The sequence below is a fragment of the Tachysurus vachellii genome, chromosome 17, assembly GCF_030014155.1.
Source record: "Tachysurus vachellii isolate PV-2020 chromosome 17, HZAU_Pvac_v1, whole genome shotgun sequence".
NCBI lineage: Eukaryota > Metazoa > Chordata > Actinopteri > Siluriformes > Bagridae > Tachysurus > Tachysurus vachellii.
In genome coordinates this window covers 2,876,577-2,900,925 of record NC_083476.1, presented here as the reverse complement: position 1 = coordinate 2,900,925, position 24,349 = coordinate 2,876,577, and the positions used below count along the sequence as shown (strand labels likewise).

General features: G+C 41.8%; 1 protein-coding gene across 1 annotated transcript; it reads right to left on the bottom strand.

Annotated features, from left to right (window-relative positions):
- Nucleotides 1-347: 347 nt before the first annotated feature.
- mmp11b (matrix metallopeptidase 11b) lies at nt 348-22,441 on the bottom strand. Its single transcript, XM_060890319.1, has 8 exons — nt 21,916-22,441; nt 10,113-10,402; nt 6,418-6,561; nt 4,965-5,098; nt 4,020-4,234; nt 3,702-3,906; nt 2,755-3,015; nt 348-1,944 (listed from the first exon to the last, which is right to left on the bottom strand). Exons 1-8 carry the CDS (start codon nt 22,009-22,011, stop codon nt 1,817-1,819), a joined length of 1,473 nt encoding a protein of 490 aa, XP_060746302.1. The 5' UTR covers nt 22,012-22,441; the 3' UTR covers nt 348-1,816.
- Between the last annotated feature and the right edge of the window lie 1,908 nt (nt 22,442-24,349).

Genomic DNA, 24,349 nt, shown 5'->3' with positions numbered 1-24,349 from the left:
TTATTTATAGGCACAAAGGCAGTTATCGATGCAGATGCACTTCATTAACCGATTTCGTCAAGTAAGTCTAAATGTTGAAGAAAACAAACCTGAGCATCACACGGAAACATCTGGATCACATTTACACAGTGTGACCTTCTTCGCTCTAATCTATTAGAAGCAGACCATCAAGCGAACAGAGAGGAAATACACCGGTTCAGCTTCAGAACGTAAACACTTCATGCTTAGCTATTTCAAGATGGCTGCAATGACCTAAACAGTTACATTAAGGCTTAAATAACACAAGGTTTTTCTATGGTGTGTGAATGACGAGTTGGTGTGTTAATGACGAGACAAGACAGAACAAATAGACAAAAAGAAAATGTTTATTGGAGCGATGATATAATACAATTCTTTTTACAGAACTATTTACATAGAAAATCGGATTACTGCAGAAGATGTAAAGACAGATTAAATGAGAGATTGTATTAAAAGATACATTGAGTGATACACTGCTGTTCCGTTTATAAGATCGCTAATTCATTACCAGTGCTTCTGCTTCTGGTTTAGCGCACAGTTCAATACCTGAGCTGTGTAAAAAAATATTTAAAAAATTCTGTATCCGTTAAAAAACAAGGCAACGTTGAACGACACGGCCGCATCAGTGGCCTGCACTGCACCATGCGACAATACTGTATTCACGGGTGATGCAATCAGGACGGAATTGAAATACGGCATCCTGTACCATGGCCATGGAAAATACTCAATGCTGATTGGCTGGTGTTAATTCATTTCATGGTATATGTGTGTGTGTGTGTGTGTGTGGATTTTCCACAAACAAAATTTTTTTTTATTTAACAATGAAAAACATTTATTTGTTGAAATGGTGAGGTTTTTGTTAATGTTTATGTAACATTTATATAAAGAGTGTCCAGTGTCAGTGCTTTCTAACAGTAAGTCCTCTGCCATGGGAAAGTCCTCAGGAACTGCATTGTCCAGATTCTCAGTAAAATGACAAGGTCATGAAAGAAAAAAAAAGGAATGAAGTGGAAAAAAAATTGAAAATTAACATAAATGAAAGTTGTTTTTACATCAATTTGAACCATAAATGGATAAAATGTACGTCATTCTTTAACTAATAAAAAATAACTAAAAATGTGGCCATAATGTTTGTGAGATCGTGCCTGATCGTGTGGACGTGTTAATGCCTCCTCCACCTAGCTGGATGTTATCTTACTCCGTCCAAGTATCGGTCTTTCCAAAGACACAAACTGTAATGAATTACTCGTAAGTCAAGTTTGCCTTCGAACAGACTTCTCTTTCCCCTACCTCAGCCCTCGATGACACACCTGAGCTGATTTCTTCGGATAAAAATTTCACATCTGAGGTTCAGGAAGCCTTCCCTGTGTATTACTATAGCACCGTTGTGTGTAAAAAACAGTATGTATAAAAAAGTTTTCCTAACTGAAACAGCACATTTTGGCACTTCACAAAGAAAAGTAGATGCTTAGTTCTCAGTAGCTACAATACTGAAGATAACAGCAAAATATATACAGATAATAAATAATCATATTCTGCGTAAGACAGCAGAAAATAAAGAAATGAGGAAAAGGCAAGGCGTACATGCTTTTTCTGAGACGTTTCAAGGTCGTGTGGTTGGAAATCTTCATCAGAGTCATTTGCTGGTTTGGTCCAACCTGACTGGAGGTCATGTGAGGATATATGTATTATTTACCTGGGATAAGGTAGAACCCTACAGCACACAACCTGTCTGAGGGTAAAATACGGGTGAACAAGAACCAAGATCAATTGCTTAAGCTCCGTTTGAGGTGGAGGTTTAGAGATATTTGTGGGCGGGGCAATTGAAGAAGTCCATGCCAATGTAGCGGGGGTATCCCTCTAGGGCCCTGACATCCACTGGGTCAAACTTCCAGTACTGTCTGCCTTTCAGGAAATGGGCAAAACCTGAAAAAGCAAAACAGGACATTTTAAGAGAATGTATCATTCACAAATCTCCATATGGTTTATGTTCAAGAAGCTCAAGAAGATACAGCTGCTATAACACAAGTGTCAACAGGAATATGAATGCTGTCACTTCAGAAACTTCACTTTTTTTTATCTTCCATAACATTAAACCATTAAATGGGTAAAATTGAGTTGTTAGCTTGCAAACTGCTGTAGTATAAGAGGAATAAAAACCCTAGGACACGGTGTTTTTTAAAAACAAGCCACTTTGTGTCCGGCCACATTAAACTATCGTTGATTATTTTTCTATAACAACCTGCTTTGTTACTTGTTTGATTCAAAAGCACATTACTCCATAAATATGAAGGAAACAGTAGACTCTTACACTCAGACCTGGTTCTAATCATACCTATACAAACAATCCTACCATGACACATCTCACAGCCTTCTGTTGGACTTCCCCAGGGGCCAGTTCTTGGTCCAATTCCTTTGTTCTACCTTTATACTACATCCGTTGGCTCATGCCTTCTTTTCATCACAACTACATTCTTTTCCATCCACCTTCCACATTTCTCAGAAGGGATCAGTTTGGCTTTCCAGCATCCATCATCTGAAACACTGAACTATCAACTATAACCGTTCTCTGCTCAAGCTGGCGAACAACCCTACACCTGGCATATGGCTAAGAATCCTGATGTGATTTCAGATGGCTTAATTTCTCTGATCAGTATCATCCATTATATCCTACATATTATTGTAAGAAGCTTGATTTGGCAGGGAAGTTTACCAAAAAAAGAGGATTTTTCTCACCATAGCGATCCTGAAAAGCAGCATCAATGTCATTCGGGATTCCTCTCCAGTCCACCATAGTGCGAGCGTAGCTCATGTCCACCCAGTTCTCCTGTGGGTTAAAACGCCAGTAGTTTTCTCCCTTAAAGAAGTAAACTTTCTGGCTCTTGTCTTCGCCCCACATCAAGGCTGCCTGGATGTTATTAACTGGAAGTCCCAGCCTCTGCACCGAGTCTGGCCCGCTGATCTGCTTTTCAGCATCATACATCCAGTAATTCTGATCTGCAGAAACAGGAGACAGAGAAGGGACCGGCATGTCAAAGTCACGTCTTAACTAAAGTTGGATTTGGTTTCGATCACCTCCGGTTTAGCCAAATATGGAAGCAAGTCTGATTTATTTCAGAGATTTGAAATAAAAACATATTTGAGATGCTAATAAAGTTCTAAATAGGGAAAGAAGTGTTTATTTGTGAACACCTGACCAGAGCAAACATCTTACACTCAGCTGGATTAAATAATTACACAATCCAGACCTCTGAGAAACTGAACACAGGTGTGAGGTTTAATAGAACAACCAGCTTATAAACACAGGAAAGATGGAATGCCTACAAACCTACGCATTTCGAGGTATTTAATGAGAATAATAGTAGATAAAGGGAAAAACCTTAATCGAATCTTGACGATGTTTGAATTTTTATACTATTTTTTTGTTAATCTGATTGGCTGTGGTTTGACATTCCAGAAATTCCAAACTAAAAACAACATGTCTGAACCCTTACTTTATACATCAACACCAAAGACGCTTCAATCCGACCTATGCTGGCAAACAGACCCAAGGAAATCTTTAGTTTTGCCAAAAAGTAAACTGCATCTCTTTAACTCAAAGAAGCGAAACTCTCTGGATTTTGTCTTGCCAACAGGATCACTAAGAAAAAAAGAGTTCAGCTCATCAATTCACCCTTATTCACCTTTGAAGAACCAGATATTTCCAGAAGTGTCCTCATATGCTGCGTCTATATTATGAGGAATTCCGCGCCAGTGTCTGGAGGCTAATGCGGGATACCCGTCCTGCAGTTTGCCGTCACGGATGCGCCACACGTAGCCCGATTTGAAGAAGAACAGCTCGCCGCGGATCATCGACACTGCGTCAAAGTCTGTGTTACAGGCATCAGGCTGAAAGCAAAAGAAAGACAGTCTAATAGAATATTTACAGTTCATTTCAGTCTCGTCAACTGACAACCATTTAAATGATCAGTGGTACTAATCAGATTAGTAGCATAGCTTACTATTAGCACAATGTCATTGGTGTCTAACTCTGGCTCCTTCTGTTGAACAACTTTGACACCGTACAAGGACTGGATGCGCCTCTCATCGTCCTTGCTGAGCTGCGGTTTGTCGGAGTAGATATAGAAGGGAGACATCACTGAGCCGGGAGAATTGGAGTGCTGCAGCCCGAGAGTGTGACCGAGCTCATGAACAGCCACCTGTAGCAAGTCTGTACCTGAAAGAGATAAACGCATTTAATGACAAAATCACAACTTGTCATGATATCAGGAACCCAAAAAATATTCCTCAGTCCTGAAGTCTTTCTACCCAAAACTTACTGACACTAGACAATCCTTTCATAAATATTACAAAATTCACTATTATCAAGAATAATACATTTTCATTCATTCATTCACTCATTTTCTACCGCTTATCCGAACTTCTCGGGTCACGGGGAGCCTGTGCCTATCTCAGGTGTCATTGGGCATCAAGGCAGGATACACACTGGACGGAGTGCCAACCCATCGCAGGGCACACACACACTCTCATTCACTCACACACTACGGACAATGACGGGGGAGGAAACCGGAGTACCCGGAGGAAACCCCCGAGGCACGGGGAGAACATGCAAACTCCACACACAAGGCGGAGGCGGGAATCGAACCCCCAACCCTGGAGGTGTGAGGCGAACGTGCTAACCACTAAGCCACCGTGCCCCCCCCTAATAATACACTTGTTATGATTAATTATAAAATGGGTTTAAAATAATGTGGAAATTATCCAGAATCGAGAATTCATAGTATTTCATGAAGTATAATGACCACAAATCAGTATTTGCACATATCACCTTTCAAAACTGAGCATTAATTAGACCAAAATTCTGGAATTAGTACCTTGAAATCTAAATATTTCATAATGGCTACTGTCTAGCTTCATCGATCTCAGTGATCTCGCCGATTACTTACCCATGCCGTTGCCTAAAGTCCATTGCTCATCATAGTCAAAGTGCACGTCTCCTTGCCTGTGTGTTCCAGGAAAGAATGCATGGGCCAATATTCCTCCTTGACCATCGAAAGGCAGCTTGTCTCCATGTTCATACCTGAACACCAAGACAAGACAGTGTGATGTGTGGTTATCATAGCTTAACACATGAGCACACAGATTCATCTCTCATGACCTAAGAAAGCAAACCAGACATCTGATCTTCTCTCGTGCAAGTTTTCATTCTTTGAACACTTCCTGCATTGGGTTAGATAGTCTTAACACTCCAGCGCTTCAGGGAACGTGGGTAAAGGTTCTGGATGCCATCCAGACTGAAGAAAGAAAATGCTGACTTGCAAATTTAGTCATGCGTGTTCACATCTATAGCACTATGGCAAATCTGGACAGATGCCCGGTCTCTTTTTATAATAGAAGTGTAATTGATTCAACTGTACAGGCTTGGGCATGAGAATGTTTCGGGGCAGTCCCTATCTGCAGCAGCCAGAATGATCAGTTATATTTAGTCTTGAACATCAGCATTTTTCTGTTTATTGACAGTTAGAGAAAGCAGGTCAGTCATAACAGTCTGTGTGCAAGTGCACCAGCTGGACATTTTATACCAGGAACATAAAGATTATACGAAACCAAGGAAAACCCGCTGAGGGGAAAACTTTTAGGTTTTTAGGATGCACTTGGTAAAGAGAAGAAGTTCCGTAAAAATATTTATATCAGTCTGGTGTGTGGCATTATATTATAAAACAAGCACTTTGTAAAGTGAGATACATGTCACCGGAGCACATACTTGGAGTAAAAAAAAAAATCTGGCTCGAAGGCACACCGTGCTAATAAACTACAGAGAAAACAAGTCCTGGTTTGCAATATTTGAATCAGGGTTTCAAAGAGGATAAATGGGAGTAAGGGAGGGATTAGTTCACAGTGGGATCTCAGTGTAGGGCATAACACAAAGGTCTGAAGTAAACACCTGACAGGTGTGTGAAGGTGTGACCTTACTTTTCAGCCTTTCTCCTTTTACCAGCCCAGCTGCAGACCCGGTATTTAAGCATGCTAGAGATCTAGCGTCAATTATCGGCACATGATCTCATGCTGCCCTACTCTGATGGTCTCACCTCTGCAGTGAGACGGGCTCCTGTGTTTGTGCAATGACGTGAAACACATTTCTCTCATAAGAATTGCAGAGAGGGCAATTATTTGTATGTTGTCTACAAGGAACGAGGAACCAAACAAAATCTTTTGAGCGTAAATGAACACTAGGGAGCATTTAGTGGAGACGATGATTCACGTTTTAAAAATGATATTAGCCTTAATTTATCAAGAACTATCTGGGAAACTCCAAAAACCACAAAGCCAACGTTAAGATCAGTGGAAATTCCTAACATCTGTTATCTCCGGGTGTGATGCAAACCACTAAAGTCTTACCTAGAAAAGTTGATGTTGATGTCAGCATGGCCCGATAGAACCTCTGTGAAGGTGAGAGGAGTGACATAACTCCAGACCTCTACAGCTTCCCGAAACACCTCCCGCACTTTTTCCAAAGTCATTTGCCACGGCGCCCTTAGGATCCTGATACACAAACACACACAAAGGCACGTTTACTACAGACCACCCACGCAACTACTGGTATGAAACGGTTTCATCGATGCCAGCCATAATCCTCCACAGCGAAGTGTCTGGTACCATGGAGGAGTGTGACTTATGGATCACAGAGCACTGCTTTCAGCTAATCTGTCTGCTGAGAAAGTAGAGGGCTGACAGGGTGTTTGTTCAGCCTGCATCAGGCACAGACGGGCCCTAAGGATTTGATACATGAATGAGCGTGTTCATGACATGGTAACAATATAGGGGTTAGTGAATGTTTGGGTTTTGTCCTCATGCCACTAAGTAGTAATATCAGCGAAACACCAAACGCTTTCATTATGGCAACCAGCTATCCATTACAGTATGGTGCAATATAGCATATTATCTGTTTCTAAATATTCAGATGTCAAAGTATGTTACAGGTTTTCTTTACTCTCTGGTTGCCTGAATTCAGCCGCAGTGACACGCAATGGATTTTCTGAGACCGCTATACATGACACATATTCACTTCAAAAATCATCGTAAATACAAGTGTTTGACATTAGACTTGCTTAGGAATGTGCCTTCAAGTTGGAATTACAAGGAGAAAAATCGTTAACACCTTTTACACACGTTCGTCATAGAGAAAGAAAAGATCTGGTTCGGCAGCTGATGATGGGTAATTCGTTATTTCCTTAAAAACATGACTAAATTATAGTAATCACCAAGTATAGTATTCACCAATTAGAAAATAAAGACTGGCTTAATTTTCTTACTTAATAAAGATTATGGAAAGGCATTGAATGCAAGAATACCAGTGGAATAGGCTAAAAACATCTGCAAGAACAGCTTGAAAAGTACCTGACAGGCAACGTGGGAACAATGTCAAAGACTAAACACCTGATTGGCTGGGGCATCTTTAAATGATGGGTCATAAACTGACCCTGCCAGTCAATTGACACCTAATTAGAACCACATGATAGGGCACACCTTTGCACCTCTTCCCCTATCCAGGACACAACCTTAATAATGACCTGTGGTTGCCTTTGGGGTGTTTTGTTGGATGCCATATGGGAAACTCAGCAGTCCATAGTACTCCTAGACCAAATAAAATGTGCTTTTTTTTTAACAAACTTTTTATTTTTAGAGCTCCTTCCCTAGGGAGCAGAATTAAACTAGTGGGGAGACTCCGTCTTCAGAAATGTGACATTTTCCACTCTGTTTTCTTTATACACAAATTCGGATCTATATTGCTTTTGATGCCTTTTGTTCCAGGCAGCCTTCATCCTCTGAATATAATAGGTTTCTAGGCCAGGGTTCCTGTTCCACAACTGCATTCATTCATTCTCTACCGCTTATCCGAACTATCTCGGGTCATCTCGGGATCTCGGGGGAGGAAACCAGAGTACCTGGAGGAAACCCCCGAAGGCCCGGGGAGAACATGCAAACTCCACACACACAAGGTGGAGGCGGAAATCGAACCCCCAACCCTGGAGGTGTGAGGCGAACGTGCTAACCACTAAGCCACCGTGCCCCCCGTGTGCCACAACTTAATTATGCAAATCTATACAAGAGAAGAAGAACCCACTGTGGCAGACTAAGGACCTCCATTAATTCTGGTCCAGACTCAGGTTCAGCCTCTTCCAGGATGAAAATCTTCCCTATTCTCTAGGCACAAGGGTTCATTGTTTTGATGAAGAGGAAAATTAAAACGTGCTTGCCTTTGCAGCCGCTAGATCTCAACCCAGTTGAACCCTATGGGAGATTTTGGAAAGTCGTTTTAGACGGCAGATGAGAACTACCATCATCAAAACACCTACTGAGGGACTATCTTTTGGAAAAAACGGAGTTCATCGGGACAGCAGCGGTCAACAGCGGTCACCTTACAAAGACAACATGAAAATACTTGGTTTTTCTATTGATTAGGAAGGCAAAGATAAGGTCAAGGACATTTGTATAACTCCCTGATTAGGAAGGCAAAGATAAGGTCAAGGACATTTGTATAACTCCCTGACAAGAGTACAGGAAGTTCTCTAACTCTAAAAGAAAATCTCATAACTGGGGCACTGGGTTCCCCATCTGAAAAGGAGAGAGCTCTTGGCTGGGTTCTATAAACTTTACGGCTCAGGAGTCTAGTTTTGTCTTTGATTTGTGACTAAGATCACACCACTTAGGAAAGGAATCTGATCCTACATCGGCATTTCTGACTGGAGAGTCCATTATTAAGTCAGGGCTGTGCGGGGCTCTATAAATCACTCTAAAAAACAACCTCCTTGAGACATTAGTCATTAGGGTGAAGTGTCATACTACAGACATTGCTTAGGCGGGAATAAAGGACAGAGGTGGAGTTAAGGACAGATGTCTTCTCTCTTTTTTGTTTGTTTGTTTCTGTCTCTCTTTACATGTCTATGTTTTAGTTTTTATCTCTAAGAATGCGATGAGGCAGCAAAGCCCTTGTCTCTCTGCCTTCAGTATTTATGGAAGAGGCAGAACAGACCAGTCTGGCCAAAAGTATCAAGTTCTTGAACTGAATGGAGGGCAATGAGAGATTTATGGGTCATGATTCCGGCAAGTGGGCCATAAACCTGGGGGAGTTTTAATCAACGGCGGCTCCAACAGGCAGACAGCTTCTCTCGAATTTAATGCTTAGCCTGGTCTCTTATCTCCTGCTGAGTGGCAGAGGGGAAACTGGAATCACATGGGTTCCACCACTGTTACATGAATGAGCACTTTACAGATAGGTTGTCTGTACCTTAAGGTCATGACCCTATTGCTTTCAAATTACAGGGGAAGGCAAATGTCCTGTGGAGACCTCCAGTGCCCGAAATGCAAGGAGCAAGTCAAGTCTCAAACAAAGGTGAAAGAAATTTAAGTCAGCTTAAAGATTTAAGACTCATAAAAGTCCCAAAACATCCCGTTAACGGCACCCGAAGAAATGCAGGCTTGATTACCGTGTAAGGTAAAGCACTAGTTGTTGTAGTTTTACTAGTTGTACAGTAGTTTGTAGTTATTAGTAGTAACTTTAAGTTTATTAAGACGAAGGAAAAATTGTACTATAGACAAATTGGAATTTTATATCTGACCATCCGAGACCTTGGACCACGCGTTTGGAAACATATAGAACAAACCCAGAAAACTCCTTGATCCTGGGTGGCCTGGAGAAAGGGGATGTTTCTGATATGAAAGAAGAGGAAGAGCAGCAAAACATCTGTAGTCTGTAGTCTCTCTTTCCGACACAACACTGTCACCCGCTATGAAATATCACTTACTCAGACCCTTTCATAAACATTTTACTACTGGTTGTGAGAAGACAAGGTGTCTGTGTCGAGAAGGATTCCTCAGATATATAAAAACTATAGTATAGCCAGAGGCATCTGATCTGTGTGGTGCCATGAATTATTAGAGAGCATGAGCACCATCATAAGCAGCAATGCTTCAAACGTTACCACAAATATGTATTATAAGTAAATTATGCTTTTCACCTAGAGCAGTTCACTTGCATGGTTTGGTTCTAGTGTTAAAATCATTTATTTACAAAAAATTTAATAACACCTTACTTGTAAGTGAAGCTGGTCTTGTTCCATCCCTTCACCATAGCATATCGCTTGTGTCTGTATCGTCCGCCATGTCGGCCACCTCTCTGTACCACATTAAAGAAGTTTTCTTGCTTTAAAGGGAAGTCTGGGACTCCGCACCGTGGCCTGTTCCAGACATCACTGCCGTTCTTGGGGACAGCAGGTTGATGTTGCCAGCTGTTAAACTCAGGGTCTTCTTGCAGCGTGTTTTGTGCATGCGGTAGCCTTCCCCTCTTTTTATAAGCATAATGATGAATCTTCTCTGGCCAATCCTTTAAGCACAGATATTAGAACTATCAGTTATTTTAAATTCAGACAGACAGAAACTAGAGATACAGTCGATTGTGTAAAATAAACAACATTATTTTACATCATAACACACATCATGCTTTCTATGCAATTATACGCTATATAGCCAAACGTTTATGGACACCTGACCATCACACGCGTGTCCTTTTTGAAAATGTCGTTCCAGGTTTAATCCCTATTTCTGAGAAGGCTTTCTGAGAACGTTGTTGTGTAGGGTTGAGGTCAGGACTCTGAGCAGGACACTCGAGTTCTTCCACCCCAAACTTGGCAAATCGTATCTTCATGAAGCTCGCTTTGTGTACAGGAGCACCGTCATGCTGGAACAGGTTCAGGAATCTTAGTTCCAGTGAAGAGAAACTGTACTTCTACAGCAAAGATAGACTGTCAAAACTGTGGGGCACAGTTTGGGGAAGAACCATGTATGGGTGTGATGGTGTGGTGTCCATATACTTTAGCCGTCCATATTCGAGGTTCACGTCAGGGTCTCTTCCTTGGGTGGAAAATCACTGCTTTACTGCTGAATGTTGAAAACTGCTGAAACAAGAGACTCCTTGCTAAATAAACATGCAAAATAACCAACCACTCACAGAAAACTATACCATATTTAACCCATTTATGTTCTGCATCCTCCATACATGTTCTTTGATTAAAGGAGGAATGAACTTTGAGAACCACAGTGGAGTTCTGGCTTGGGATTAAAAAGAAGGTCAAAACGTCTGGATGAAGATCTCAACAGATTTTAGGAGCAGGAAAACCAGAAGATGATGGGAAGGTGTTGGTGAGGTGGTGGATGCCTTACAGAGAAGAGTAATAGGAAAGTGGGATTATATAATCACAGAAGACACAGTTCACTGGTATCTTTCCCAAACATCCCAAATATTTATTGCGTAACTCCATTATTTGTCGGTTTCCTTTTTAGGGCTAGATATTTTTTTTTATGTTTTATCACAGCTTAGATTATTGTGGTCAGTTTCCTTTCCAAGTATTTAGAGTAAATGACTCCGTTAATTGGCTGGGAGCAGAAACGACTCTCTAAATTTACTTAAAAGCAGATTGGAGATCTGATCTCATTCTCTCTTGTTTTTTTTTTTTTGTTTTTTTTCTTTCTTTCTCTCATGATCAAACTTGTATGTCAGTTTATCATTCTTTCATCTCTCTTTCCTGATCTCTAGCTCTCTTTAGTGTTAGTCAGAATAGAGCGTAGCATAAGGTGAACTAAATGCTTCCACCAGGGGGAAGAAAACAAGTGGGGATTTAGATGAAATCGGAGTAAATGGTTACGACAAAAATGTAATAGAAATTGGCAAACAATGATGTTGTAACCGCGGCAGAACAGGGTGGACGACCTACAAGAAAAAAAAACAACGAATGACATGTCAAGACACGCATGCCCAGCTTGATATTGTTACTTAAAAAACACGGCCTGGGGCAATTAACAGCCACGTGAATTCCACAACATAACAATCACTAGGCTTCAAGGGTTTATTTCCATCTGAGCTGTTCTGCTGACTTAGCAAGCGCTCTACGTACGCTGTACCATTATTAACTAGACTACGTTTGCTGAACACAAGTATAATCAGTGATATTTACAAATAACAAGTTTGTTACTCTACTTGACTGTTTTTTTTTTTTATTTATTTTTTTTTTTTACGATTGCTTACCGTATTACACTCATAGCAGACTGACCTCAGGCGCCAGATAGTGAGCATTGGAGATGGAAGAAAAACACAAGGGTGTCTCCAGTTCAACAGGAGTCAAAGAGTAGAGGCCAAGGGCTAAATCAACAAGACAGGACCACTGAGTCAAAGCAAACATGAACTCCCATTAAGGACAAAAAAAAAAAACCTCGCAGGAAGACCGGATGAGAGAAACAACAGCTACCGTCACATATCAAATGCACTTTTAACATCTGTCAGCTTCGCACTTATCTCCGGGGGTTAGTCTGGAACTTGGTATTTCCAATAAAGATACCTGTTCTAGGGTAAATTTTATAAAGTATTGACGGTCTCCTCTTTATATTTGTTTTTACATGTTTTTTTTTTAAATAAGAAGCTGTTACTGAAGATCAGTTCCTCAGGAAAAAAATAAGCTGTTTGAGGACCTTCTTGAGTCAGCAGATTACCTGCTGTAATGACAGAAACACAAATCCCAGGGTCAGGAATAAGTGCATGTGGAGGAGATAAGAACGGAGCTGTAAACAAACCCCTACTGTAAGTGCGCCTCACAAACTCGTCATTATGATCTGTATTTATAGCTGAGTTTAAAAGTTTGCGCACCTGTAACCCGAAACGATCGATACGGCATGTTTAGTTCTTTTATTATCGAAAAAGAATGGATATTCTAAGACAAGAGTGAAACGTTCATTTATATAAAGAGAAACTTATATACAGCTTGTTCAGGTCTAATGACAATTCTGCTGATTCAGTCTAGCAGATGGGACCATGGTTCGATCCTGAGATCGGGTTACCGTGCTGGTGAGTTTCCTCGCACCTTCTAAAAAAATGGTGGTATTGGATTAGGGTTAGGGTTAGGGTTCTCTGCCAATATGCTCCAGATCCATTGTGAAGCTTTGCAGGATAGAGCAGTTACTCTCACTCGCTCATTTTCTATCGCTTATCCGAACTACCTCGGGTCACGGGGAGCCTGTGCCTATCTCAGGCGTCATCGGGCATCAAGGCAGGATACACCCTGGACGGAGTGCCAACCCATCGCAGGGCACACACACTCTCATTCACTCACACAATCACACACTACAGACAATTTTTCCAGAGATGCCAATCAACCTACCATGCATGTCTTTGGACCGGGGGAGGAAACCGGAGTACCCGGCGGAAACCCCCAAGGCACGGGGAGAACATGCAAACTCCACACACACAAGGCGGAGGCGGGAATCGAACCCCCAGCCCTGGAGGTGTGAGGCGAACGTGCTAACCACTAAGCCACCGGGCCCCCGATAGAGCAGTTAATAAAAATGAATTTATTTTTATGAGAGGCTCGGCAGTCACAGCTTGAAGGACCTGGGGTTTGAACTCACAACCCCTGACTTTCCAATCTGTAGTCCAACACCTTTACCACTCAGCTACCACATCCCCAACAAACAGCCCACTAACTGGCCCAGTAAAGGCCATTCTGAGTGGCTTATCAATGGAAAAACACCAAAGAACATGAAACCTGAGTAAAAAAATAGACGTAAACATTTTTGTCCACAAACCAATGAAGATAAAAACCTTCCTTAGTTGCCCTCAATTACATGTTAGAAGATTGACTGTTAATGTGAATTATCGGAATATTTCACCCTAGAAACAATTTTACCGTTTACAAAAAAGAAGCAGGGGAATTTTTTACACCATCGTTCATGTGTGGACAAATTTTACAGGATCCACCTGCATGCAGCAAGTCAGGTGAGGCAACGAGCTTCTGTGAAACGACACCTGCATGATTTCTCTTAGTTTACCATGACTCTTTACACAATGTATTTGATAACAGCATGTCTCGAGCCAGGCCTGAACACTGCAGCGTGTTTGTAAGATTTATGTTCCTGTGCTGAAGGATTTATCACCTATCAGCTGAGAAGTTGAAGGAGTTCAGAAAAAATAGTGATTGCATTGTTTATACCTGATACTGACTCATGTATTCTTACTTCACAATGTAACACGGTGTCTGATGACTGGACTGTTGGCATCTTTTACTCTTTTTAGCAGAATTGAATTTCAAACCGGGGGGGGGGCACGGTGGCTTAGTGGTTAGCACGTTCGCCTCACACCTCCAGGGTTGGGGGTTCGATTCCCGCCTCCACCTTGTGTGTGTGGAGTTTGCATGTTCTCCCCGTGCCTTGGGGGTTTCCTCCCCTGGTCCAAAGACATGCATGGTAGGTTGATTGGCATCTCTGGAAAATTGTCCGTAGTGTGCGATTGCGTGAGTGAATGAGAGTGTGTGTGTGTGTGTGCCCTGCAATGGGTTGGCACTCCGTCCAGGGTGTATCCTGCCTTGATGCCCGATGACGCCTGAGATAGGCACAGGCTCCCTGTGACCCGAGGTAGTTCGGATAAGCGGTAGAAGATGAATGAATGAATTTCAAACCTATTTCTGCTTTCTGAGATGCCTCATGTCCTTGTTGCATAAACATCTCAAATATGAAAGCGTTAACTTCGACCGTTAAAATTCTTTGTAAGGTTATCAAAAAGATGGAAAAACACACGTCTCACGCTGAGTATCACACTCGTTTTATATTTGATCTTCGATCAAATAATTAGTTTTTTTTTATTATGATTAAAAATATGTCGATTTCCATTTTGCCAGTAGACTTTAGTGTTACCATTATGTTGGTAAAAAGGATTAAAGCTCACACAGCTTGAGATGAGCTATCTGGAAGCTCTCTCTCACTCATTTTCTACTGCTTATCTGAACTACCTCGGGTGCCTATCTCAGGCGTCATCGGGCACCAATCCAGGATATACCCTGGACAGAGTGCCAACCCATTGCAGGGCACACACACACTCTCATTCACTCACACACTACAGACAATTTTCCAGAGATGCCAATCAACCTACCATGCATGTCTTTGGACCGGGGGAGGAAACCAGAGTACCCGGAGGAAACCCCCGAGGCACGGGGAGAACATGCAAACTCCACACACACAAGGTGGAGGCGGGAATCGAACCCCCAACCCTGGAGGTGTGAGGCGAACGTGCTAACCACTAAGCCACCGTGCCCCCCCTATCTGGAAGCTGTAAGTGTAGAAATAAAGTCCCTTGTTAGCGGCTAAATTATTAAAGAAGCCTTTATTAGTTCCTCACATCACCTTACAGCACAGTGGAAGTCTATTATTCGCATATCCCAGGGTTTTTTTTTTTTTGTTTTTGAAGGTCAGGTCAGGGCACAGGGTCAGCCATGAGGTCAGGGTCAGTCACAGAGTTTGAGGGGGTTTGGGAGTTGGGGTCCTTGCTCAGGGACCCGGTGGTACCACTGCTAGCGCTTTGACCCCGAGGCTCATTGTAACACATTCTTACATCCTTAGTTACACTTTAACATTCCACTTAATCCAGATTTGAACTAACAGCCTGCTTACAAACGAGCTTTCAAAATAATTAACGTTATCGCATATTGTTATCTCATATAGAAGCGTTTTAGTGTAAGGGAACGGTCGGGTACAAACATCTTCATATCTATGCAGAAAAAAAGGAACGATAAAACGGTCTATTGTCATATACTGTTTGTGACGCTGTGCTTTGTTTTTTATTTCTGTGCCAGGAATAACGATAAGCATCATTTATAGGGGTGGATTCTGCAATCGTAAGAAACGATACCTTCTGCAGATCGTAAACAGATATATAAGTCACGTACTGAGACAAATCGGAAAGATATCATCTCCATACGGCATTCCATTGCATTTTAAAGAAGCTATTATCTCCCAAGGAGCTTGAAAACAATGCATTCTTCATTTGATTTGAATCAGGGATAGTGTTATGAAAATAGTGATAGAGTTTTGACCGTGTTTATAAGTTGTTTGACGTTCTAAGGACGGGAGTTATTTTGTGTTGAACTTCTTCATTCGGTGTTCATGTGAGACATAAGTGCAGACGAAAAGAGCTGACATGTCACAACAAGAACCAAGAGCCGGAGTCGCATCTTCTCTCTTATTGTCTTTCTAGTGAGACTGGGCTTAAAGCTGAAACCTAAAGAACTGCGTGTGTGTGTGTGTGTGTGTGTTTTATAGACCTCTTGGCCTAATTTCCATTCTCCGGTGGTCATGAGTATAATTGTCTCCCTGTTGGCAACCAATCATCCGATGGACATTCAGGGGTGATATCATCTCCTCCTCATTCCTCCACAAGATACAAGCAGGAAATCAGCGACCCAGAATTCACATCAAGATAGTTTGACTTGGCATGAATCATCTTACGGTATGCAGTAGGAATGGAACCAAAATACGAAGGCATTATTCAACTTTAAATAAAAGGATGCCAATAGGAGGGGAGGTTTTTTATATATATAACAAAAATAACTTTGTTTGTTGTTGGGGGCACGGTGGCTTAGTGAGTAGCACATTAGCACTTGTGTGTGTGGAGTTTGCATGTTCTCCGTGCCTCGGGGGTTTCCTCCGGGTACTCCGGTTTCCTCCCCCGGTCCAAAGACATGCATGGTAGGTTGATTGGCATCTCTGGGAAATTGTCCGTAGTGTGTGAGTGAATGAGTGAATGAGAGTGTGTGTGTGTGCCCTGCAATGGGTTGGCACTCCGTCCAGGGTGTATCCTGCCTTGATGCCGGATGACGCCTGAGATAGGCACAGGCTCCCCGTGACCCGAGGTAGTTCGGATAAGCGGTAGAAAATGAATGAATGAATGAACTTTGTTTGTTCAGAAAGATTCAGAAGGTTGTGGGGTGAAAAATCAAAATCATTAGCATTACAGCATTCAGTCAATCAATTACGCTTAATTTTAATTAGGGTAATAGTTAGTTTCTAGTTTTCACACCAAGTAAATGTGTTAGAAAACATCTCACGCAGGTAAAAACAAACAAAAAAAAATAACGGACAGATTATGAACTAGAGTGATATAGAGTGATGTAACTGAGGCCGAGGCAGAATTCTCACACAATATACAGTACGACTTTCCAGTTTAGGCCACACCCACAACTTTATGCGTGCAGATATGCATTGTGTCATGGCGTTACTCCTCATCTACACAACATCGCACTCTTCATAACATGCCATTGTCCTGTGAACATGTGGTCGCTAAAACACGAGCGATAATCCACCGTCCCCGGCAGCTAAGGCGTCCTTTAACAGATACAATTAGGCCACACGAGATAAAAAATGAGCGATCCTGAGGAAACAAGACTTGGGTAAATATTTACACGTGAAAAAACTTCCAGAGAAGCTTACAGCTCTGAGGTTGTATACACATGCGAGGCGATTACGCCGCCAAGGGAGAATGTTTTCGTAGGAACAGGAAAAGGATTAAAACTGATGGTAGATAATAAATATAAAATGCCTTCAGTCAGTAGGAAATGAGCAGTATCTAGGTCATGTAGCTGGGTACGGACTCATGGGAAAGCTGCACAGGACCGGAGGTTAAGTAGGCAGTGTAAATATAAGTGCTGCACAGCGTTAGTCGTCCTCACACGAACGTTATCCAGACCAGTCCATCATCTCTGTTGTCATGGCAATAACAGGGGTATAGACAAATAAACCAGCGTAACCTTTTATACCGACTATTTACAAATTTACATAAACTGAGTGTTAAAATTTACCAATCGATCTTCTTGTTACAAATGAAGGTGTTTTTAAATGTTTTTTTTTTTAGTTGACTTAAAAGTATAATTAAAAAAAATATACAACTACAGTGGTGGTTAGCACGTTCGCCTCACACCTCCAGGGTTGGGGGTTCGATTCCCGCCTCCACCTTGTGTGTGTGGAGTTTGCATGTTCTCCCTGTGCCTCGGGGGTTTCCTCCGGGTACTCCGGTTTCCTCCCCCGGTCCAAAGACATGCATGGTAGGTTGATTGGCATCTCTGGAAAATTGTCCGTAGTGTGTGATTGTGTGAGTGAATGAGAGTTTGTGTGTGTGTGTGTGCCCTGTGATGGGTTGGCACTCTGTTCAGGGTGTATCCTGCCTTGATGCCCGATGACACCTGAGATAGACACAGGCTCCCAGTGACCCGAGGTAGTTCGGATAAGCGGTAGAAAATGAATGAATGATTATACACTGAGAAAAAAAGAATCCCATTGGTTCTTCTGCTGATATTTTTGATGGTTGACATGACATGAGCGTTCTCTATGGGGTTTTTATGATTAATGCTCCTACACGCGTACAATAACGAGTTCTTCAAAGATTCAAACTTCTCCTTGATCCAATTCTTATGATCTGTATTTGTACACCATCAAATAAAATGATCTTAGTCTGATTTTAGCTCCACAAGCTGCCGGTCTGCCGAGCAGGTGAAGACATCGAGCAGAATTTGAATTAAGCATCAGGTAATTAAGCTTTCCCTCTTTGAAAAATGATAGCAGGAGAATGTCGACATTCTCTGTGATAGATCACATTAAAGCTGCAATTATCCAAGCAGGTGAGCGCATGTTTGCAGGCTGCACCGATCACACAACCTTCTCTTACTTTCTGGACTTCTTATTCCCAGATGTTTCGCTATATCAGTAAACGTTTAGCGATGACTGTTAGCTTTCTTCATAGAGTCGACATTCAATATGAAATAAGAAAAAAAAAATCTACCAATAGAAGAGTTGATTACAAAAAAATCCTACTATTTAGGGTTATTTAAAAATAATTGTTACTACTCACACTCCTACTACTGTATTTAGCATGTACAGATGGGCATTTGTGAGGATTTGCAGTGTTTGGATATCCATTAAGAGCTTTAAAGCAGAAAGACGCACCATTCTGTCTCTGAATGAAATTATGTTCAAATCGAACTGACAAACTCGATGCCGTCCACCACAAGACCCCTAAAGTTTACTGCAGCATATAAGGCTGCATTCAGAGGCAAGTTATGTATTCATAATGAGGTATTAACACCAAAATTGTTCAGAAAGATGTTACATAACTTATGGAATTAACCGCTTGAACTTGAATTCGAGCACCTTTTCTTATAGTATCTCATTAAAGGTGCGGTCCACGATACTTGAAAGCCAATGTTGATATTTGAAATCACCAAAACAAACACGCCCCTAACCCAAATGGGTGTCACCCCTGTTTTGATAGCTCCGCCCCACACATACATATGCAACCCAGGCAACTATTATGGCGGAACCTGCTCGGGCGGCTGGCCGAGGGGATATTTTTATCAATAAATGAACACAATGAGTAATACTATTGTAATACAAATTTTGTTTACAACATTATTTTGTAGTACTGTGTGTTTGTACCGTGAAAGCTTTAGCTCCGTTTCACGCGGAAGACGACGTTCAACACCTAGAACCCGAGGCAGAGGTAACGGCAGGTATCCGCCATGTCAATGTTTCAATCTCTTTCGGCTAATGTCACACATGCGCACTGAACGCTCTCTCCGCCACTTACTGACAAGACACGCCCCTTTTTGCTCATTGGCTACACGTTTGTTTTGTTTGTCGGCCCGACTCAGTTTTCTGAAGCATTTTTCAAACATTGTGCACCTCACCTTTAAGTGAGGAACAGTTATTACATCCAGTGCCACTGCCTTACACAATATGTGTAACCACAACATGTCAGGGATCAAGTCATATTCTATAAAAGCTGCTCTGAAAAAAATAATAATAATTAAATCGACTCGTAGCAATTAATTTTATTGTTTGTTACAGTTGAGAGAAAAGAAAATGTTTCTTTAGTCCACATTTTCTATCCCGAATTATTTCAAGCTTAAAAGCAAGAGCTTTTGTTTAAAGGTTTGGCATTAAGGTTTATTATTATTTTTTTAAAAACTGACTAGTGTGCCTCTAATAAAGAAATAATCTGTGGCGCACAAATAACCTTAATATTTATCGGAATCGGAATCAGAATCAGGTTTATTATCCAAATGTGTTGACACACACAAGGAAATTGGTTCCAGCTGTTGGTGACTCTCAAAAGTACAGACATAAATAACACTTTACATTAAGCATGGACTATATAAGACAAAAACAGACAAGACAAGACAAAACAGACTATACATACAGACAATACAGTACGAGTATTATGAATATAGACATGACCGCTGCGTCTAACCCGACTCTGAATACGCATAACTTTCCCAGCACACATTTGGACATCATTCTTTTAACTTCAACTGGCTAATTAATTTAATGCACTGGTACATCATTTTTTTAGAAGGGTTTGTGGGTGTTAATCAAAGCGAACCCTGAGTGTCCTAAAGACCAGCACTCTGCTCTTAGAGGGTCACAGTATTCAGCTGCAGCAGCTATCTAGCTCTTTCCATTTTCCATGTGTCAGCAATCTGAGGGTTTGTTATTCTGCACCACATGCCAAATGGCTTGCCCCTGCCTGCATAATCTCCTCTGCGCTGCTTTGTCAACAGTCAGGAACAAATTGAGCACGCAGTGAAGCATCGCAGCGCTCTGTCCACGACGGACCTGATTCATCCGCACAGAGAATCTGGGGATGATCTGATTTTAGTGTTAGTGTTCGTGTTTGAGAAAGAGCAGCAGGACAGATTTCTGTATTAAGCGAAAGTGTCGACAGGCGCTCATGTTCCTTTGTCACGTTTAATTTAATCGGATGTGTCTGCGATTCCTCTGCACATGGGGGAATATACACAAAGAGTTCTTCATTCCCTGGGTTATTATTCTTGGCTTCATTTTTTATACTAACTTTCCTCCAGGAAATCTTAAAAATGGTCTTGGACTTCATCCAAGTGGGTTAAAACAGCCTTCTCTGGCTCGTCTTTGTCTGCCTTCTCTAAGCCAGGGCTGGGGACAAAAACCTTCCACACATGTACATTTTACAAAAAAACGCTGGATTAGAAAGACTCGTTTATGGTTGATGCACCGCCGCTTGTTTGGAAGTGATTTGAAAGGATTTTCAAAGTGTGCAACATGCAGAGCTCATAAAAGAAGAAGAAAAAAAAAACTATATGCTCAGCTTGTGCTGTATGCCAGAGGGATTTCCGATGTTATGAAACACGCTACTACTGTTTCACAGTTCAGCCCGAAGCAGGAATAACAGATGTACAAATGTAGGAGACTTGTATTGACCTAGTGACCCATGTCTCTGATTACCAAACACATACGAATTGAAAAGACTCAAGGTGCTTGATCCCTTGTTCCTTCTTTAAAACAAATGAATGTGCTTTGAAATCTGACACAAATGGGTCTAACTATAAGTTCAATATGTCACACATGTGTTCAGTAGACATCACAAAAGAACCAGCATGCTTCAGGTATAAAGAAAAATAAGGTCTTATTAACCCTCAATAAAACGTTTAATGACTTCAGATTTCTCAGTTCATGAAGCCCATATGGGTTGTGCACAATTCCCCCACAAAAAAAAAAAAAAAAAAACACTGCAAAGTTTAGGAGTGAGTGAAAAGCATGGCTCTAACAGAGGCACATGTTGGAGCACATGCAACATTTGAATATTTGGCTCATATGATGAATCTGTGATCTAATAAATCGACACTGTGATCATGTGGATGTCTGTGGATTCATTTAAGATCCATGGCTGCAAAAAAAAATTTAGTGAACCTCTGGATTAGATGGCATTACACTCACACTTTCACAGGGGTCATGCCATCAAGCTGCATGCTTTTATATCTTATTTATATCTGGACAAGTGCATGTGATGGGACCTTTAATCAACATTTTACACTTACACTGAATGTACAAAACGTTCATTATTTTTATTAGTACCTAGATAAGTAACCAAGAAACAACATAATGCAATAGTGCAATATTTCGTCTCTCGTGCGTAAAGAAGTCTGCTGAAAAAAAAAGAAATCAACTGAAATCACTTAGACATTAGTTTTAGATTGTAATGAACTTGTCGCTTACCGTCGAGTCTTTGTACCTGCGGCTGTTCCTGATGTCCCCCAGCGGTAGAGAGTGAACGCACAGCGCGCAGGACAGCAGCAGCAACAGTGTGGTCATCGTGGTATGTTTGTTTGTTTGTTTGTTTATTTGTTTATTTCTTTAATAAAAAAATAAAAATAAAAAATCGCGCGCAACTCGGAGACGAACAACACCTGGGGCGCGCAATTTACACCCAAACAGCACCTGCGCCGGGCGCTTCGATCCAACCCGGACCAGAACCCTCAGGAACGTGCTGGTCACTTGATGGCAGAGAGACAGAGAGAGGGAGAGAGAGCGAGGAAGAGAGAGATAGACAGAAAGAGAGAGACAGAAAGAGATAGAGGGAGAAAGAGACAAGTGTGGAAAGAAGGAGCGCGCGCTCCTCACCGGGTGCAGTGCAGGAAAGTCGAGCTGCTGCAGAGGTTTTATACCCTACGATTTCTTTGTTCCCCTTTTCTTCAAATAGCATCCCTGCTTTTTTTTTTTTTTCAGGCCGGAGAAACAAGTTCATGCGCGCACACGTGACTTGGTTTGGTACGTCCTGCGTGTGCGTGTGTTTGTGCGAGCGCATGAGCGCGCGCGAGGGGAGGCAGGTTTACATCGACCACAATACTACTGGTGTAGTTAAAGCCAGATCTTTTGTGTGTGTGTGTGTGTGTGTGTGTGTGTGTGAGAGAGAGAGAGAGAGAGAGAGAGAGAGAGAGAGAGAGAGAGAGAGAGAGAGATAGGGACAAAGAAAGAGAGAGAGAGAGAGAGAGAGAGAGAGAGAGAGAGAGAAATGAAATAAATGAATTGTTATTGAACTTATACATCATTGAAGCTTGTAGACTGAAGATACAAGTTTGATCTTGAGTGTTTAGTGATAATTGCACTGCAGCTGTGGCCGGAGGAGACAACAAAAAGCCCAGAGTTAATCATGATGATGTTAAATTGAGCTCTAAGGGTTGAATTAAGTCTGAGCTCATCCTGTTAACTCTTTGTGTCCAGGTGGATTATGAATTCCCAGAAAAGAAGGTACAGACTTGTAACTTTTAAGGTACACACTCTTGTCACTATGGTGATAAACTAACCTCTGAATGTAAATAGCATACTAGAAAAAAGGGCATTGATCAAAAAATCCTTTGAACTTGAAAAAAATTTGCATTCGGTATTATGTAAAAAGCAGCTCATTGTGATATGATGCCTCACACACGTTAGCCTCACACCTCCAGGGTCGGGGTTTGATTCCCTCCTCCGCCTTGTGTGTGTGGAGTTTGCATGTTCTCCCTGTGCCTCGGGGGTTTCCTCCGGGTACTCCGGTTTCCTCCCCCGGTCCAAAGACATGCATGGTAGGTTGATTGGCATCTCTGGAAAATTGTCAGTAGTGTGTGATTGTGTGAGTGAATGAGAGTGTGTGTGTGTGCCCTGCGATGGGTTGGCGCTCAGTCCAGGGTGTATCCTGCCTTGATGCCCGATGACGCCTGAGATAGGCACAGGCTCCCCGTGACCCGAGGTAGTTCGGATAAGCGGTAGAAAATGAATGAATGAATGAATGAATGTCTGGAGAGTGTAAATACGTCAGAAAAACAACATCATCGGTCAGTTCTAAGAATTGTGGGGCTGATAGAATTAGGTTAATTAGGTTCACTTTTTCCTGACTTCTTCTCCCTAAACGAAGAACAAGTTCAGCCTTGAAGATTTTGCTGTGTAAGAGTTTCTGAAACGCTGTTGTTTTAAGTGGCTTCTTACTTGTCACTTGAAGTGCTCCATCTTCACCGCTAATCCATTTGGAAAATTTAACAGGAAGCCTTCAGGCTAGTAAGGACATTTCAGGCAAAGCTACGCAACAATACATAACATAACGTAAGGTAACATAATGTAACATAACGTAAACTAACATGACGTTTTTGGGGTTTTTTTCTCAACAGAGTTTTCTGAGCCAAAAGCCAGATTGAAGCATGCATGAATTATCCGCTTCGACCTCAAACTACCGGACAATGAGAAGACACATTTCTCAAATGCCTCTGGTTAGAAGGCTTGAACGGTGTCATTACCTCAGAGGTTCATTGCTGAGGAAATTGACTGTTTTGGAATGCATCAGTAAATTAAAGGGCCGTCGCTGATCTCCTTTGAACAGAATTGGCGTGGGCTGTCATCATGACATTTCCTCTCCAGGGAGACTGACCAATCTGCTCGCTTTACAGTGCGGACGGATACTGAGTCATCGGACCTGACCGAACCGGAGTCGAGTCAGGTTCATTTACACTGTTTGAGAGACTGAACAGGGACAAACATGAGATTAGTGTATGCGGTATATATCATGTAATGCTGATATTCAGCATGTGAAATATTTCTTCTGAGCTAGTTCCTGTTATTGCTTACGTTATCGCAGCAGCAGTTGTTTCCTCACCAGAAGACTTTTGCATGGTGGAAAATT